The sequence below is a fragment of the Siphateles boraxobius genome, unplaced genomic scaffold, assembly GCF_051911475.1.
Source record: "Siphateles boraxobius isolate OS27281-9 unplaced genomic scaffold, OSU_SipBor_1 41, whole genome shotgun sequence".
Classification (NCBI taxonomy): Eukaryota; Metazoa; Chordata; class Actinopteri; order Cypriniformes; family Leuciscidae; genus Siphateles; species Siphateles boraxobius.
In genome coordinates this window covers 38,726,064-38,742,349 of record NW_027509042.1, presented here as the reverse complement: position 1 = coordinate 38,742,349, position 16,286 = coordinate 38,726,064, and the positions used below count along the sequence as shown (strand labels likewise).

The window sequence follows — 16,286 nt, the reverse complement described above, 5'->3', positions numbered from 1 at the left end:
TCACCCTGCTCTCTGACTGACTACTGAAAACCATACAGAGACTAAAATTAAGCTTTGTGATGCTACTTTGTATGTGTGTAACATAGTGTATGTCTACCTCAGGTATGTAATGTGTTGGAGAGTCTGGAACTGGAGTACAGGAGAGAGGAGGACTGGTGCGGAGGTCATGATAAATTGGGCTCAATGGCAGAGACTGACCACGTCAGCCCTCTCATCAACAAACACCTGGAGCAGAAAGAAGCCTTTCTCAAGGTACACCTCACACCCACACATACTCAGACTCAAAACACCTGCAACAACAGAAGCTCATCAGCTCTCTCACCAATTTGTCCTTTTTATATTTTTAAAAACTGCATCTGCAGCAACATTTCACCATATGTGACCACATGTGTGTCAGTTAAAATAGGTCACAGCATGTAAAAAATATTTTCATTTGTAATAAAGAAACGTTGACTAAAATATTTCCTCAACACTCCTAAAACTTCACTTGCTATCAACATGGTAAATGAAGAAGTCACTGTACAGTTTAGGCTTATGTGCACTGACTCTATGGAATGTTTTATTTCTCTGGTTCTAGGCGTGTACATTAGCTCGTCGTAACGCAGAGGTCTTTCTCAAATACATCCATCGAAACAATGTGAGCATGCCTGGGGTCGCCACCCACAATCGAGCCACTGAGTCCCAAGTCAAAGGTCAGGACTGCTTAAAGCCATTATACCTGCAAAATATACAGTTGGTCTGTATGCGATTGTGCCTGAATGTTTGTAATTGTGCATTGATGTTGTCTTGTGTGTTTTTTTTATGTTTAGCCATTCTGAGTGAGCTGCTACAGAGGGAAAACCGTGTCCTTCATTTCTGGACTCTGAAAAAAAGACGTTTAGACCAGTGCCAACAGTACGTTCTGTTTGAACGACACGCTAAACAGGTGAGTCGGAGAGTTTTACACAGGCAAATGTTTTGAAGCATTCGATAACATTGGTGGTTTTGGTTTTGTCTTTGAAGAAAAATTATTACTTTTTTAAAGCATACTTTTAAAAATAGTATTTGTTACGGAAATAATATAGTTAAGACTATAAAAGAATATACTTAAGTGCAAACTTAATGTAGTGTTTTTAACCCACTTATGTAGGTCTTAATTTCATCTTTATATGTAATTTCATAATTACTTTTATTGTCCTTGAAATATGGTTATAGTGTACTGCCAAATGTACTGACAAGAATTTATGGGAAAGTATTAAATGTTATTTCTATTGAAACCTGTATGTCATGTATTTAAATATATTGGTAATTGCACATTTGTAATAATGAAGTTGCAATTTAGCACATTTACAAGGTATTTAATTTAAATGTAATATCGAATAAAGTACTACTTAATTATAATCAAGTACTTTACAGTACATCTGCTTTAGTTTGTTAGTCAACGCATAAAAGGGGTTCTTTAAAGCACAACAAAAGATATTTAAAACACAATGATTTCAAATGTCTTTAAAGTTTAAATATTAAATATATTAAATATAAAATAAATATAAAATTTTAATTTGACATTATTACAAAGCGCACTTTTTAAGTGAACTTAAGTGTGTTAAGTAACTTAGTCATTAAAAAAGTGTATTCTCTTTAAGTTCACTTAAAGGGATCGTACTCAAAAATGAAAATTCTGTCAGTAATTACTCTCATTTTGTTCCAACCCCGTAAGACCTTCGTACATCTTCGGAACAAGAATTAAGGTATTTTTGATTAAATCTGAGAGCTGGCTCACTCCTCCATAGGCTTCTTCAGAGATTGAAACTTGCCAGCCCCGAAAAGTTATTAAATACATCGTTAAAATAGTCCAAGTGACTACAGTGGCTCAATCTTAAGTTTATCAAGCGACGAGAATACGTTTTGTGCACAAAAACAAACAAAAATAATAACTTTATTCTCTGTTGGCCTCTAGTCAGTTAACGTAGTGTGATTGCGTAGAGCTACGTCACACGTAGGCTCACTATTGGCCGACGCTGGTCATTGGGTGATGCGTGTGACGTACAACAACAGAAGCTTACGCTATTACACTAGTGAACTGACTCGAGGCCCACAGAGAAGTAAATGAATATTTGAAATAAAGTCGTTATTTTGGTTTTTTTTGCGCACAAAAAGTATTCTCGTCGCTTGATAAACTTAAGATTGAGCCACTGTAGTCACTTGGAATATTTTAGCAATGTCTTTAATAACTTTTCGGGGCTGGCAAGTTTCAATCCCTGAAGAAGCCTATGGACTAGTATGGAGGAGTGATCCAGCTCTCAGATTTCATCAAAAATATCTTAATTCGTGTTCCGAAGATGAACGAAGTTCTTACGGGGTTGGAACAACATGAGGGTGAGTAAATACTGACAGAATTTTCATTTTTGGGTGAACTATTCCTTTAAGTGTCATTTATTTCATTAAAAAAATTCAATACAGTTTTAAAAAATCATTATACTGTACTAGATTTGAAGTACTGTACAAATGCACATTCAATACAATTAACGTACTACTTTTTGAAAAGGGTTAGGAACTTTTTGTTTAAACCATTAATTAGACATTTATCTAGTACAAAATGGAAATATGCTTGTCCAATGAGAGGAGAGATTGTGAATAAACACATGAAATGACTTTTAACTATTTAAAACTCTGTCCTCTACACAGGCCATTGACTGGTTACAGGAGTCAGGAGAATATTTTCTATCCACACACACATCGCCTGGTGATACCAGCGAAAAAGCTCAGGAACTACTAAAAGAGTACGAAGATTTCCGTGTCTCCGCTAAGGTAAAAACATTGACAACAGTCAATGATGACGATTATTGAAAATTCATTCACTGTCATGTTGTTTTACCAATTGGAATGCTTTCTTGGAACACAAAATCAGAATTTTTATGAAGATTCTTCTTCTTCACTTTCAGCAAACGCAGGAGAAGGTGAAGCTGTTGATCCAGCTAGCTGGTAGTTTAGTGGAGAAAGGGCATGTCCATGTGACCGAGCTCAAGAGGTGGGTGTCCACGGTGGACAGACGGTACCGAGACTTCTCCATGCGGATGGGTCAGTACCGCTGCACCTTGGATCGAACGCTGGGAGTGTGTTCTGAGGTGAGATGCCAAGCAAAGCCAGTTTATGCATCCTATTTATAAATCATAATTTTATATCATGACATGAGTAATTCAAAGTTTAGATTAGATATTAAAAAAAAGCTTAAAAACACGCTTAAAAAGATTTTTGGTGTATGTAGCAGAATGTGATTTTACCAAGTGCAAAATATTCCTGGATCAACATCTTTGTCATTCCCTCTGACTTCTCCAACAGGACAATAAAGATCTGGAGCTGGACATTATTCCAGCCAGCCTGACCCACCCGGACCCAGAGGTCAACCTCAACGACCCTGACCATGAAGTTAATGAGGAAAAGAAGAAATCTGCCAGAAAGAAAGAGTGAGTGATGAAGATTTTAAATATGACTCAGAATCCTTATGGTGCTTGCCAGCTTCCTGTGCGCAGGTTAAGCTGATTGTCCCAAACTAAATATCAGCATCAATAACTTCTTCACACAAAATCCTTTTTAATCTAAACCATTTCCTGAGCAATTAGCTTTGTGTTATGAAGTGCTGTCTCAGACGTTCTTTGCATTTGAATGTCTGTAATTTGCTGGGCTTTCAGTGGGGCTTTCTGGTCTCTCTGTAGGTATATTATGGCTGAACTGCTCCAGACAGAAAGAGCTTATGTACGAGACCTACAGGAATGTTTGGAGGTGAGAGTGTTTCTTCTGCTAAAGAGAAGCTTAAGAGGTTTTCTCAGTGATCTCAGACAGTCATGGCTTTTGATTGCAACAATAATCCAAGGCTGCGTAGTTATACTGTACAAGAATTGTGAAGTAAGGATGAACTAACCTTCCTTGTGCTTTTATGCCCAGACTTTTCACTGGGAAATGACGAGCGGTGCAGAGATCCCATCTGGAATTGCGAATAAGGAACATGTGATCTTTGGGAATATTCAGGAGATTTATGAGTTCCACAACAAGTGTGTTTTCAAACAGGCTTTACATCCAGGTTTATGTACATTGATTTGCATAGGCGCTATAGCTTAGCAGTAAAGCTGTCATTTCAATGGCTCGTAGATCTGCAACTTTGATGGCCTGTGTAAGTATGTGAGTAATTAATAGTGTTTGCCAAGGAGATCTAGCATTCCCATTCTTCTCAATGGCAGTTGCTTAGCTGGTGCATTTCCACCCTAAAGTACGGCACTTACTTGAGACTCAGTTTTTACCTTGTTATTTTTAACTCAAACAGAAGCATGTAAAAATTGTTTTTGTTAATTGATACAATGCTGAATTAAAATAAATATTATATAATTTTAAAATAATTACATAATATTAATAAAATATAATAAATATTTGTTATTCAATATAACATTTTATATTAATAAAATAAATATTATAAAAATAAGATGAAAAACTTAAACTTAAAAAACATAAATGAAAATTAGAAGTGGTACCTTGGCAACTAACAACTAAGTTGAAGTTAAACCACTAAAATTACTAAAACTAAAATGAAATTAAAAAACTTTTGAATTTTTTAAAAGCTAAATAACTAGAGCTAAATTACATGACATAATTAACATAACAATATTCCTCATTTAAAAATGAAAAATAATAATTAATATTAATACATTCTTTAATAGTAATATTACTATAATAACACTCTCAAGAGCAGATTGGCTGATGCAAAGTGCCAAACTATATTTAATAGATACAATTTAATATTTCATCCTTTCAAAAGAACAGAATGATCATGTTCATCAGTGTTGTTCATTGGCTAATGCTGATATTCTCAAAATGACCAAATATTGGTTATTCACTAGGAACAACCACCCTATCAACAGCATGGAAACCACTCACTACACACTATTTTTCCGAAGATGCGCACATTCATATTTTTTCAGAAAGTGTAAAAAGCTAGTTGTGTTTTACCATAATTTTTTGTTTTTGCAGCATTTTTCTTAAAGAGCTGGAAAACTATGAGCAGCTTCCAGAAGATGTGGGCCATTGTTTTGTCACATGGGTGAGATACAGATGAATCATTGTCTTTTTTTCTTTTGTCTTTAACATCTTGTGATTTCAGTATGGACAAGTCGTCATCATTTTACTCCATTTGAATTTTTAAAAAACAGTGTGTTCTAAGAGGCTGTAAAAATGGGAAATTTGCCCACTCTGCATTTTGTTGATCATTATTTAAAGTGTGAAAGGTCTAAAATATCAATTCAGCTGTGAATTATTTATGTTCATAAGCAGTTGCTTCTGGAATGTGTTAATTTTTTTCCTTGTTCTGAAGGCTGATAAATTTCACATGTACGTCACCTACTGCAAAAACAAGCCTGACTCCAGTCAGCTCATCCAGGGCCAGGCCGGGAGGTTCTTCGATGTGAGTCGGCTTTTTTTTTCTCAGTTCATTTTGGAGGTTTGTGTGGCATGTGAGGTGAGAAGCTAGAGATGACTCAAAGAACAGACAGGGGGTGCTAGAGAGCTGCTGTCACCCACCCTGTCTACTCTCCCAGCTAACAGGGAATGTTTTCAGAACTTTAGCTAATGTTCTGGCAAGGTTCTTATGAACAAATGTTCTTCCAGTTATGTTAATAGAATGTTCGTTCAAAGTTATCTGTTCTTTAAAAATGTTCTCAAAATGTTAGCACAAAAACATTTGTCTAATACTTTTTAAACTACTTGTTATAAAATGTTCGTGGAAAATTAAAAAGTAATGTTCCCATACTGTTTGAAGAATGATAAAAATGGAATGTTTTATTAACGTTTGCATATCCACGTTTTTAAGACATTTAAAAAAAATGTCTCTGGTTACGACTGTAACCATGGTTCCCTGAGAGTGGAACGAGACGCTGCGTCATGATGACGAAGCTATGGGGAACGCCTCAGCGGTACTGCATCTGTAGCCCGTTTGCAACTATTCCACTTCTGTTTGGCGTAACATCACCAAATGGCGTGTGTCTGCATACTGATGAAGCTATACAGAATACTGCCCGGAACAAAGCAACATCGGCTTCTGATTGGCTGAAGAAAGTCGCTCACAGGCATGCGAAACAAACTTTGTTGCATTATTTCCTGTTATGACTGTAAAGCTGCTTTGAAACAATATATATTGTAAAAAAGCACTATATTAAAGGTGACTTGACTTGAGGTGGATAGACAAGCAGAAAATCGATCCTGAAGGAACTCCAGCACTGAAGCTATCGGGCAGTTAACTGGGTCCAACTGGTGTCCTCTGCACCATAAAGTGAAGACTCTCCACTTTAAATTGTAAAGTTTCTTCACGGGGTCAACTCTCTCAACAAACTTGGTTGAGAGACAAGAGTTTAGGGGTTGATCCCCTTCAGGGGCCAAATCCACAACTTCCACTTCTCCGGCTGTGGGTGATAGATTGTGCCCCCTGCCTGTGATAGAAGGTCCCTTCTGACGGGAATCTCACAAGGAGTGCCGTCCAGGAGATATATATTAGGTCCATGAACCATACTCGGGCTGGCCAGGATGAATCCCATTCTGGCAAATCCTTTTTGCAACTTCCAGGAGCAGAGGGATCAGGGGAAAGGTGTACAGACGAACCCTTGGCCATGTCTGTAATATGGCATCCAGCCCCAGTGGAGCTGGATCTATGAGGAAAAAACAAAGCGGACAGTGTACCGTTTCCTTAAATGCAAACAAGTTCAATTCCGCTCACCCGCACTTCTTCCAAATCAACGCCACCATTTCAGGGAGGATTCTCAATTCCCAGGGCCTCAGCCCCTGCCTCAACAGGGTGTCTGCTCCTTGCTTTAGAGACCCAGGGATGTAGATTGCTCTCAGGGAGAGCCCACAGGAGTCTGTAAACCGCAGACCCCGCCTGATGATTTATGTATGAGACACTACCATTGTGTTGTCTGACCGGACAAGAACATGACAGCCTCTGAGTTCTGGGAGGAAGTACCTCAGTGTTAGAAGTACAGCCATCATCTTCAGGCAGTTTATGTGCCAAGAAAGATGATGGCCTCTCCACAGATCCCTAGTTGAGCAGTGTCCATGACTGCGCCCTAGCCTGTGAGGGAAGCATCTGTTGTAAGTGTCCTTTGACGACAAGAGGCCTGGGACCAAGGTTTCTTCCACATCACCAAGGTACGAAGGCATCTACGCGTTACCTTGATCAAGCAGTATGGGTTGCCCCTCGGGGAAAACCCCTTGATCTTGAGCCACCACTGCAATAGCCTCATGTACAGAAGATGGGACTACACCAGGCCAATGGAAGAACCCAATATCGGTAAGCTTCCAATAGGTTTGGAAAGCAAACCTGAGGAACTACCTGTGTTTAGAAAGGATTGATTTATAGAAGTGCGCATCCTTAAGATCTACCATGACAAACCAGTCTTATGACCTGATTTGAGTCCCGATAAATTTAATTGTTAGCATTTTGAACCTGTACATCCTCAGAGTATGGTTTAGCTGAAGAAGATCTATAAAGACCTATAAAGTACCGGCTGTAATACCCAGAGTCCCTCTCGGGAGGAGGAATGCACTCTATGGCCTCCTTCACCAAGAGGGACTGAACTTCCTGTTTTAGCATCTGAGCTTGCTCTGAGCCTACCACTGTGTATAAGAACCCATTGAATCAGGTTGGACGAGAAAATTCAGAAAATTTAACCAAATTCTGTACCCCTTTTCTATAGTCTGCAGGACCCATTGAGACACATTTGGCAGAAGTTTCCACCCTGCCAAAGATTCTACCAAGGGAAGCAGTCTCTCGAGACTGACCTCTGATGCATTTTGAGGAGTAAGCTCGAAGTGGCTGAAGTGGCTGCCCGGCATATTCCTCTAGAACCCTACTTGGAGGGGCCAAGCCTCCCAGCACCGCAATGTTCCCCAGTGAAACTCGCTGGAAACCGCTGTGCCCCAAAGCACCAGAGGTGGCGGGTGTAGCAGGTTGATTTCCTGAGGGCTCCACGGAGGAGTAGGCACACATTGAAATGGTGTGAGCCACTCCCCCTGGAGGGGCCTGCCCTCAGAGGCCCGAACACCCTGGTGTCAGGACCTTTTTAAATTGTAAAAATCCACAGAAACACATTTGGCAGAAATTGCCATGCTGCTAGTCTGAGATAAAGGGAACTCCTGTCTGCTCAAAGTTTCCTCCAGTATTATAACGTTGCGGACCCGTAATCTACAGTAAAGATAAAGATCTGAGGAGCATGATTCTTATATTGTATAATATACTAACTTCTTTGTTTTCCTACAGGACAAACAAACACCAAATCAGACAGACAATGTTACACAGAGCGCTTGCTAAAGATACAGAAGCTGAACATCTATTGAACATATTTTTGTTAGCTGGGCTGTTCCAAATCAGTACATTCTATATAGATTATTATCTATATAGATTAACACTAGATTATTGAGTGACAGGCGTCAGGGGATGATCACGCAGAACGTGTTTTTGCTCTTAAGAAGCAAAACAGTACTATTGTGTACTATAGTAACTGCAGAGCCGCAGCACTGATAAATGGAATATAAGGCAGGGTCTGGAACGTGAGACACGGTGCAACTATCAGACATTCGTCCAGTGCATTTCTCCATAGAAATGCAATTAAAAGCACCATAGCTTACTCTAACCAGCTCTGGCAGAGCTTTATGATTGACCCAAAGCAGACTTCTTTATGCCGGCTCGTCCTGCGTGCATATGTGCTAATACTGGTAATCCTATTCTTTGTTCACACACAGCATCATACCAAAAATTTACTGCTAATGTTACAACTCCTCATACAGGACTGATTTACCGGTATTCATGAAAAGGTCCTGTTCAGCCATGATCTCTAAACAGTAATTTACTGATAATTTATCTGTAAAGGGGCTAAAGTTTTCTGTTTTTAAAACTCCATTAATACAGTGATGAAAAATTTGCTTAAACATGTCTAGGGTGGTTCACTGGTCATAGTTAAACAGGTCCTAAAGGATTTTGGGTACTTGTTTTGGGGGCAGACCAGCTGGTCAACCAGAGTGGAAGACTTACCATCTTAGACTTACCATCTCACCATCTTTGTTTAGCAATTACCACAGTTTTAAAGCCACAAGATTATTGTTGTTTTCTGCTGTTTCTCACAGGAAATACAGCGGAGACATGGGCTGGCCAATTCAATCTCATCGTACCTGATCAAGCCCGTTCAGAGAATCACTAAATACCAGCTGTTGCTGAAGGTGAAGACTCAGTGTTTTTATTCAGTCTTTACCTGATGTGATGTAATAATTATGCCCTTTTAAATACATTTTGAATCAATTAGCAGCTCTAAATGGGTGTGTTTGTGAACAGGAGTTGCTGACATGTTGTGAGGAAGGGAAAGGAGAAATAAAGGAGGGTTTGGAGGTGATGCTTAGTGTGCCTAAACGCGCTAATGATGCCATGCACGTCAGCATGCTGGAGGGTGAGCGATAATTACGGCAGCTGTGCTGAAAACGCAACTTTGTGCAGAAGGGTTTTTTCTTTTACAATTAGACTGTAGAATAAAATTTGAAAATACGATTTGAAAAATTTGCCACTTGATTTTTTTGGCTTAGTTTTCATTGTTTTTTCTTGCTTGATGAAAAAAATCACTGACCAAAAAGCCGGAATCTGAATTTCAGATTGGTGGCAGAATCATTTTTCGATGTAGTTATGCGTCTGTTTATCTGTGTGATTGTTGTTGTGATTTCAGGTTTTGATGAGAACCTGGCCGTACAGGGTGAGCTGATCCTACAGGACACCTTCCAAGTGTGGGATCCCAAATCTCTGATCCGCAAGGGCCGGGACCGACATCTCTTCCTCTTTGAGATCTCCCTCGTTTTCAGTAAAGAGATGAAAGACTCGTCTGGACGCACCAAATATGTTTACAAGAGCAAGCTGTTGGTAAGGATGACACATTGTCAAGAAGTGTAAACACCATCAGCAAAATGAGCTCTTAAGTGACTTTTTCCCACTTCATTAGTAAGTCGCTAGTGGTAGTGTGAATTCAAATGTGTTTTGACAGACATCAGAATTAGGAGTCACCGAACACATTGAAGGTGATCCGTGTAAGTTTGCTCTATGGGGTGGTCGGACTCCCACATCTGACAACAAAACAGTTCTTAAGGTAAGATGTATATATGTGTATGTCTGTGTGTATCAGTGTCAGATAAACCCACAGAGTTGTCAGAACGACACCCTAGTGGCTAGTGCACGCCATACTAATAAGTAAATTAATATTTCTACCTTTTTGAGAGTACTTTTTTCAGTACACTTCAGTATAACACTGTATCCTAAACCGACATGACACCTGAAACATGATATTATGATAATTAGCACCGTCAAAATGAATGCTTAATGTATGCAGTTAAGTAAATTAAGTATAATATTTCTTAACTGTTTCATGCTATGCGAGTTACTCAAAGGCTTATTATTTAGTCATCAATCCTGAACCGTCTGAAAGTACTGCAAAAAAAGTCACAATTGAGATTAATCACAATTAAATATTTGAATCAATTGCGAGCCCTGTTAAGAATTGATCAAATGTATTAGAAATTACAGAATAAAACCTGAACATTTTTTGCACCCATATTCCAAATATCTGTGGTATTTTTGTCAAACTAATTCCTGACCCTGGTGCACATGCTTTGAGCCATTGTACTCATGTGGATGATGCAATTTCAAACCTCGCTTCTGAAATCATGCATTTTCTCTTCTTCTGTCTCTAACATATCGTCTCATCCACCTGAAGGCCTCCAGTATAGAAGTGAAACAGGAGTGGATCCGAAACATCAGGGAGGTGATTCAGGAGAGAACAGTCCACCTGAAGGGGGCGCTAAAGGAGCCCATACACCCTCCTAAAACCCCAGCCAGACAGCGCAGCATCAGCAAGAGGTATTTCACCTCATTCTCCTGCTCTTTTATTCCCTGCTCAGATTCTTCTCTATTCTGTATTAATCTCTAATCAATACATCTGTACTCCCAAAATGCACAGCTCTAATCCCCTTTCTGCTTGGTGTCTTGTTAGTATTGTGTATGTGATTATATTGGAAATAAGGTTAATAGTATTAATTTGATCTTTCAGGGAAACTACTGAGGATGCGGACAGTCAGGGTGATGCCAGCAGCCAGCCGGACACAATCTCCATCGCTTCCCGCACCTCCCAGAACACTGTAGACAGTGACAAGGTAGAACTACACTACAAAAACACAAATCAAGTTTAATTGAAATGTAATCATGTCAACAAGTTTGTGTGAGGATTAGGTTTCAAATATGTTTGTGTGAAAAATTATTTCTGTCCAATGGTAGTTACTTCCCTTATGGAAAATCTGGTTCTCTCTTGGACACATACGCTGTTTAGACAGCAAGAAGCTTCCTCTGCAGTGTGTGTGTGTGTGTTACACTTTTTTTCAAGGTTCAAGGGGACAGCATTTATTTGAAATAGAATTGTTTTAAACATTGTAAATGTCTTTGTGACTTTTGATTAATTTAACACATCCTTGCTGAATTAAGTATTATATCTTTAAAAAAGGAAAACCATTCTTCGAAAAGATACTGTATACCCTCATTTGGTGTTTTGATGATGATGGTGCAGGGCACTGTCTAAAATCTCAGGAAAACGGTCCAAAATCTCCCCTAGATCTTCCTTTAATTGGTCTCAAGTCTGTGTGTGTATGAGTTCATTACTGAAACTAACAATATCGCCCAAGTTATTTTTGAAGGATGATTCATTTGCTCGCTTTCTTTTACTGCCCTTCTTGTTGACTTGTTTTTGTTATATAATTTGTATCCCTGTCCAACTAAATTTTATTCTGGTTCGCTGTTATTCCTTCCAGTATGCCAGTGTGGCACAAACTGTATCATTGCTCTTCATCTCTCCCTCTATTATTTCTCTGTAATTTTATGATTACTTGCGCCTGAACTTAACCTCAGGCCAGTCTCTCCGCTCTTGTTTCATTCATCCATCTAATTACAGAAAAAAAGAAACGCTCTTTCAAGCATGCGCTCCTGCCATTGGTTGTTTTGCAGTGGTTTGTGTGGTTTACTTCATGACACAGACTTGTCTCCATCTTAGATGGCACACCCTGACCGTTTACTGGATGTCTGACACTGCATGTTACACACAAAAAGGCGAGTGTTGGCGGTAACCGCTTGATCCATATTTTTTTAAAGAAAAGAGTTTTGAGATACTTTAAATAAAATAAACGTGACATTTTTAGCACAACTGCATGTATATCTTGCTTAGACAAGTGCTTGAGAAGTAAGTCTGACGGATCACAGTCACTTTATATGTCAGACCAATTTTTTTTGTCAGAATTTGCTGCAATATAAAAAAACACCTATTGCTAGTCAAAAGAGTTGTACATTTTATTAAGCTTTTGTCACTTAACAAAGCAACTTGCCAATCACGCGATTAGTCATAATTACACATACACACACAGTTTTCTGTATTCTCTCTTTTCTTTCTCTTTGGAGAAAGCTAGGCCTACTTATGTCATTGTGGTTTGAGGTTTGTGAGTTTGTGTGCATGTATGACTGTGCGTGTGTGGGCGGCTCAATGGACATTCAAATATAGAACTGTATATAGGCTTCTCATATTGCTTGTTTTTTACAGACTAGACATTTCTTGACTTGTTTGTGTCTCTGTGTAGTCTGGTTTGGCATGTTGACATTTGTCCCCAGAAGAAAGCTAAATCTGACAAAACCTCAATTTTGACGTCATCCTCAAAGGTTACAATAATTCAAAAACATAGCAAATGTTTGTTTTTATTATATTTTTTTTATTCCAAAATAACAATAATATTTTAGGAGTTGCCTTATGGTTTAGTCTATGGAATGTCCCCATAAAACATGGAAACCGTGTGTGTGTGTGTGTGTGTGTGTGTATTATTTGCTCTCTGTCTTCAGCTCACAAACGTGTGCACACAAACACACGCACACACCTCACTCTTTCCTTGCTTAGTTTGGAGTGTTGCGACTTTTCATTAAATTTTTTCCTCTCTCACTTCTGTCTGTCCTTTTGGAGTCTCTGCTTGTTTTCCTCCCCTTTCTCTCAATCTCTCCCATATGGGCAGAACCCTCTCAACACTCCTCAGCTGTGCAGATCTATATGACAGCTCAATATCTGTTTTCCGTACTCTTAAGATCATGTTGAGCATGAGTGCAGTCACTAGCTCTATGTGAGGCTCTTGGGACAAGCACTTGGGTTAAACAATTTTCTACCTGAGTGTCAGCCAATCAGAAGGCGAATTTGGTTGGCAGTCTAACTTCTGGTTGGTTGTATTGGCGGTACAGAAAGAGTCATGCCCAGGTGGAGGAGTTTCAGACTACCCAAGAGAACCAGACCTGTGAGTACACAAGCTTCTGATGGATTTAAGGGAGATTAGTGGTCGTTTTAAAGGGAAATCTGACAGTATGTAATTTTCTATATTGTTTGGGATTTGCTGTACAGCTGAAACAAACTTTGTTGCATTATTTTCCTGTTATCACTGTAAAGCTGCTTTGAAACAATCTGTATTGTTAAAAGCGCCATATAAATAAATGTGACTTGACTTGATATATACTTTGATAATTTTAACGGTTTATTGATGTTTTTAATGATTTGTAAAGCAATTTGTTTGTATTGACTCTCATATGTATTACCAATACAGTGTGTTAGTACCAAGATCCATTTAAATTGCCTCTTGTTTTACAATTGAAAAAAAACTGCTTTAGTATGAAAAGTATATTTAATAATGCTTTTTTAGACATCAGTGTCTGTTTAATCAGACTCTAGCCAGGTTTCAGCCCAACTATTATGATCGCCCTCTGATTTAACTGCGATAGTACTCTGTGTTTTCCCCGTAATCATTCTCAAATTATTTCATGTGTCTCTGCTGAAGTTTCCACTTTAAATGTAGGAGTGTACTTACACGTGTGTGTGTGTGTGTGTGTGTGTGTGTGTGTGTGTGTGTGTGTGTGTGTGTGTGTGTGTGTGTCTGTGTGTGTGTGTGTGTGTGTGTGTGTGTGTGTGTGTCTGTGTCTGTCTGTGTGTGTGTGTGTGTCTGTGTGTGTGTGTGTGTGTGTGTGTGTGTGTGTGTGTGTGTGTGTGTGTGTGTGTGTGTGTGTGTGTGTGTGTGTTTTCTGTCCCATAAGCATGAGCTCACATTTGGACTGTGTTTTTTGGGTTGCTCAGGAGGGAGTGGCTGTTCATGTTTTACAAACGTGTTTGTGTGTGTCACATCTGCAACCTACCTAATATTATATATTACAATTAGTATCAGACATAATAACTGGACTCCTGATTTGAAAACCAAACAACATAAAAAAACATATTATAATAGTATACAATATTTTTTGATTTAAAATACATTAATAATTTAAAATATATAATATAATGAATAAACCAGTAGTTAATATACAAAATTAACATGTAAAAATGTAAATTAATATTTCTAATTATTTGAATGTATATTTTAAATTACTTTATAATAGTCAAAGTTATCAAATTGATACTTATTATTATTATTATTATTATTATTGTTATTAGAATGTTATAGTGACTAGTGCAAAATATGATAAAATTAGTTCATCAGTAGTTACAGCATATCTGTGTGTCATCTACTACAAGTTATTAATTTTGCTAGAATTGCACATTTATATGTTACTAGTACATCTTGAATCCAGTCTGAATGGCGTCTGTTGTGAATAAAGGAAAAGTGTCAGCATGGCAGATGTAACACCCTGTCTCATTCTCTGTGGGGGATTATGCTTTCCTCATGGCTGGGAATTCTGTCAGTATGGAATACTCTGTTCCATATGGTGGGAATTCCTGGCCAGCTGTAAAGAATTAGGGAGGGAAAACACTCTGCATTTCCCCTGAGGAGGGCGTATCTCTCTCCTCCACCCAATCACACACTCCTCCATCTCTGCCTCGCTCTACTGGGACTCTAGAGTTAGAAATGTAGATTTATATTTCTTGTATTTCTATTGTAGCTTTGAGAACAGACTCAATTACAAACACACTCACACTCATAAGAATAACTCTCACAGATGCATCACAGATATTCAAGACAATTAACACAAAAAATTGCAAGACATTGCATCCATGCATAAACATACGAACATTTAGAGGGTAAAGGAAGCACATAGATAATTATTCTTGTATCATGATGCTTCAGTAGCTTACAAATATTAAGATAATTATAATTATTACATATTAACCCTAAACAAAATATTTGGGTGTTTTCATATGTGCAGTTCTGTTAATTTAACATGTTGATTTTTTAACTTTTTTTTGCTATTAAATGATTTACTCATATGTATTGTATATACTAAGGTATTAACATGGTACTTTGAGGAAGTCCTAATAATACCACAGTAGATGTCCAAAAAGCAAAATGTCCACAGTAAATGGACAAAATCATTTTTTGGTGCTTTTTTTGTTTTGAGGTTTAACACTCTATGATAGCAAAAACCGACATGTGTTTAATATGGAAGACTGTGAGATTTGTTTTAGTTGATCTTTCAGATGAATGTGTGTTTTGACCCTCAGAACAGAGGTAGTTCAGACATAACTACATTCAGGGAACGGCGCTGTCTAGGGTGGGACGCTGGGTCAGAACAGAACCTGTGTCGACACCCAAAAGCTCAGTCTAAAAGTTTGATGTAGGAAGGAGGTCAGAGATGGAGAGAGAACAGCTGTTTAGACCTGCCTTTTCCTCTCTTACTCATCCTGTTTCTCATAAGCTTTAGCTGAGTTTCTGTTTTAGTGGGTGTGTTTGATGGAGATTAGAACATGTTTCTGTGTGTCTGTAAATGTGTGTGTGAGGAGATTAATTGATTATCTGTCACTGTAGTGTGTGCGTTTGACTCAGGTGGTGATGTGTGTGTGTGTGTACGGTGAGCCGGTTGCTCTCTACAAGCTGACCATCCTTCATTTCTCTCAGCCTGCCCTGTTTTTCTTTTCATCTGGGATGGTTTCGTAAAGTTCTAGAAAATTCTTGAGAAAGTTTCCTGTATGAAATTTTGCATGAATGAGTTTTGATCAATTTAATGCGTCCTTGCTGAATAAAAGTTTTTTTTTTTAAATCTTACTTTTCCCAAACTTTTAAATGGTAGCAGCAAAAACTGTTTTAAACAATAATAATTATATATAATGTTTCTTGAGCAGAAAATCAGCATATTAGAATGATTTCTGAAGGATCATGTGACACTGACGACTGGAGTAATGATGCTCAAAATACAGCCATCACATGAATAAAATACATTTAAATAATTTATTGAAATAGAAAAC

General features: G+C 38.2%; 1 protein-coding gene across 3 annotated transcripts in view; it reads left to right on the top strand.

Moving 5' to 3' along the window:
* Nucleotides 1-16,286, top strand: part of kalrnb (kalirin RhoGEF kinase b) — an 82,156-nt gene that overhangs the window by 43,680 nt on the left and 22,190 nt on the right. The window contains exons 18-33 of one of the 3 annotated variants that reach the window (XM_077199552.1): nucleotides 103-252; nucleotides 578-692; nucleotides 810-925; nucleotides 2,665-2,787; nucleotides 2,922-3,104; nucleotides 3,319-3,443; nucleotides 3,693-3,759; nucleotides 3,922-4,028; nucleotides 4,999-5,068; nucleotides 5,339-5,428; nucleotides 9,139-9,231; nucleotides 9,344-9,455; nucleotides 9,726-9,916; nucleotides 10,038-10,139; nucleotides 10,764-10,906; nucleotides 11,097-11,199. In XM_077199552.1, coding sequence (XP_077055667.1) covers nucleotides 103-252; nucleotides 578-692; nucleotides 810-925; nucleotides 2,665-2,787; nucleotides 2,922-3,104; nucleotides 3,319-3,443; nucleotides 3,693-3,759; nucleotides 3,922-4,028; nucleotides 4,999-5,068; nucleotides 5,339-5,428; nucleotides 9,139-9,231; nucleotides 9,344-9,455; nucleotides 9,726-9,916; nucleotides 10,038-10,139; nucleotides 10,764-10,906; nucleotides 11,097-11,199 — 1,890 coding nt within the window. Of the gene's footprint in view, nucleotides 1-102; nucleotides 253-577; nucleotides 693-809; nucleotides 926-2,664; nucleotides 2,788-2,921; nucleotides 3,105-3,318; nucleotides 3,444-3,692; nucleotides 3,760-3,921; nucleotides 4,029-4,998; nucleotides 5,069-5,338; nucleotides 5,429-9,138; nucleotides 9,232-9,343; nucleotides 9,456-9,725; nucleotides 9,917-10,037; nucleotides 10,140-10,763; nucleotides 10,907-11,096; nucleotides 11,200-13,098; nucleotides 13,425-16,286 lie in introns of those variants that run through there. The other 2 variants (XM_077199553.1, XM_077199555.1) reach the window with 2 other exon arrangements.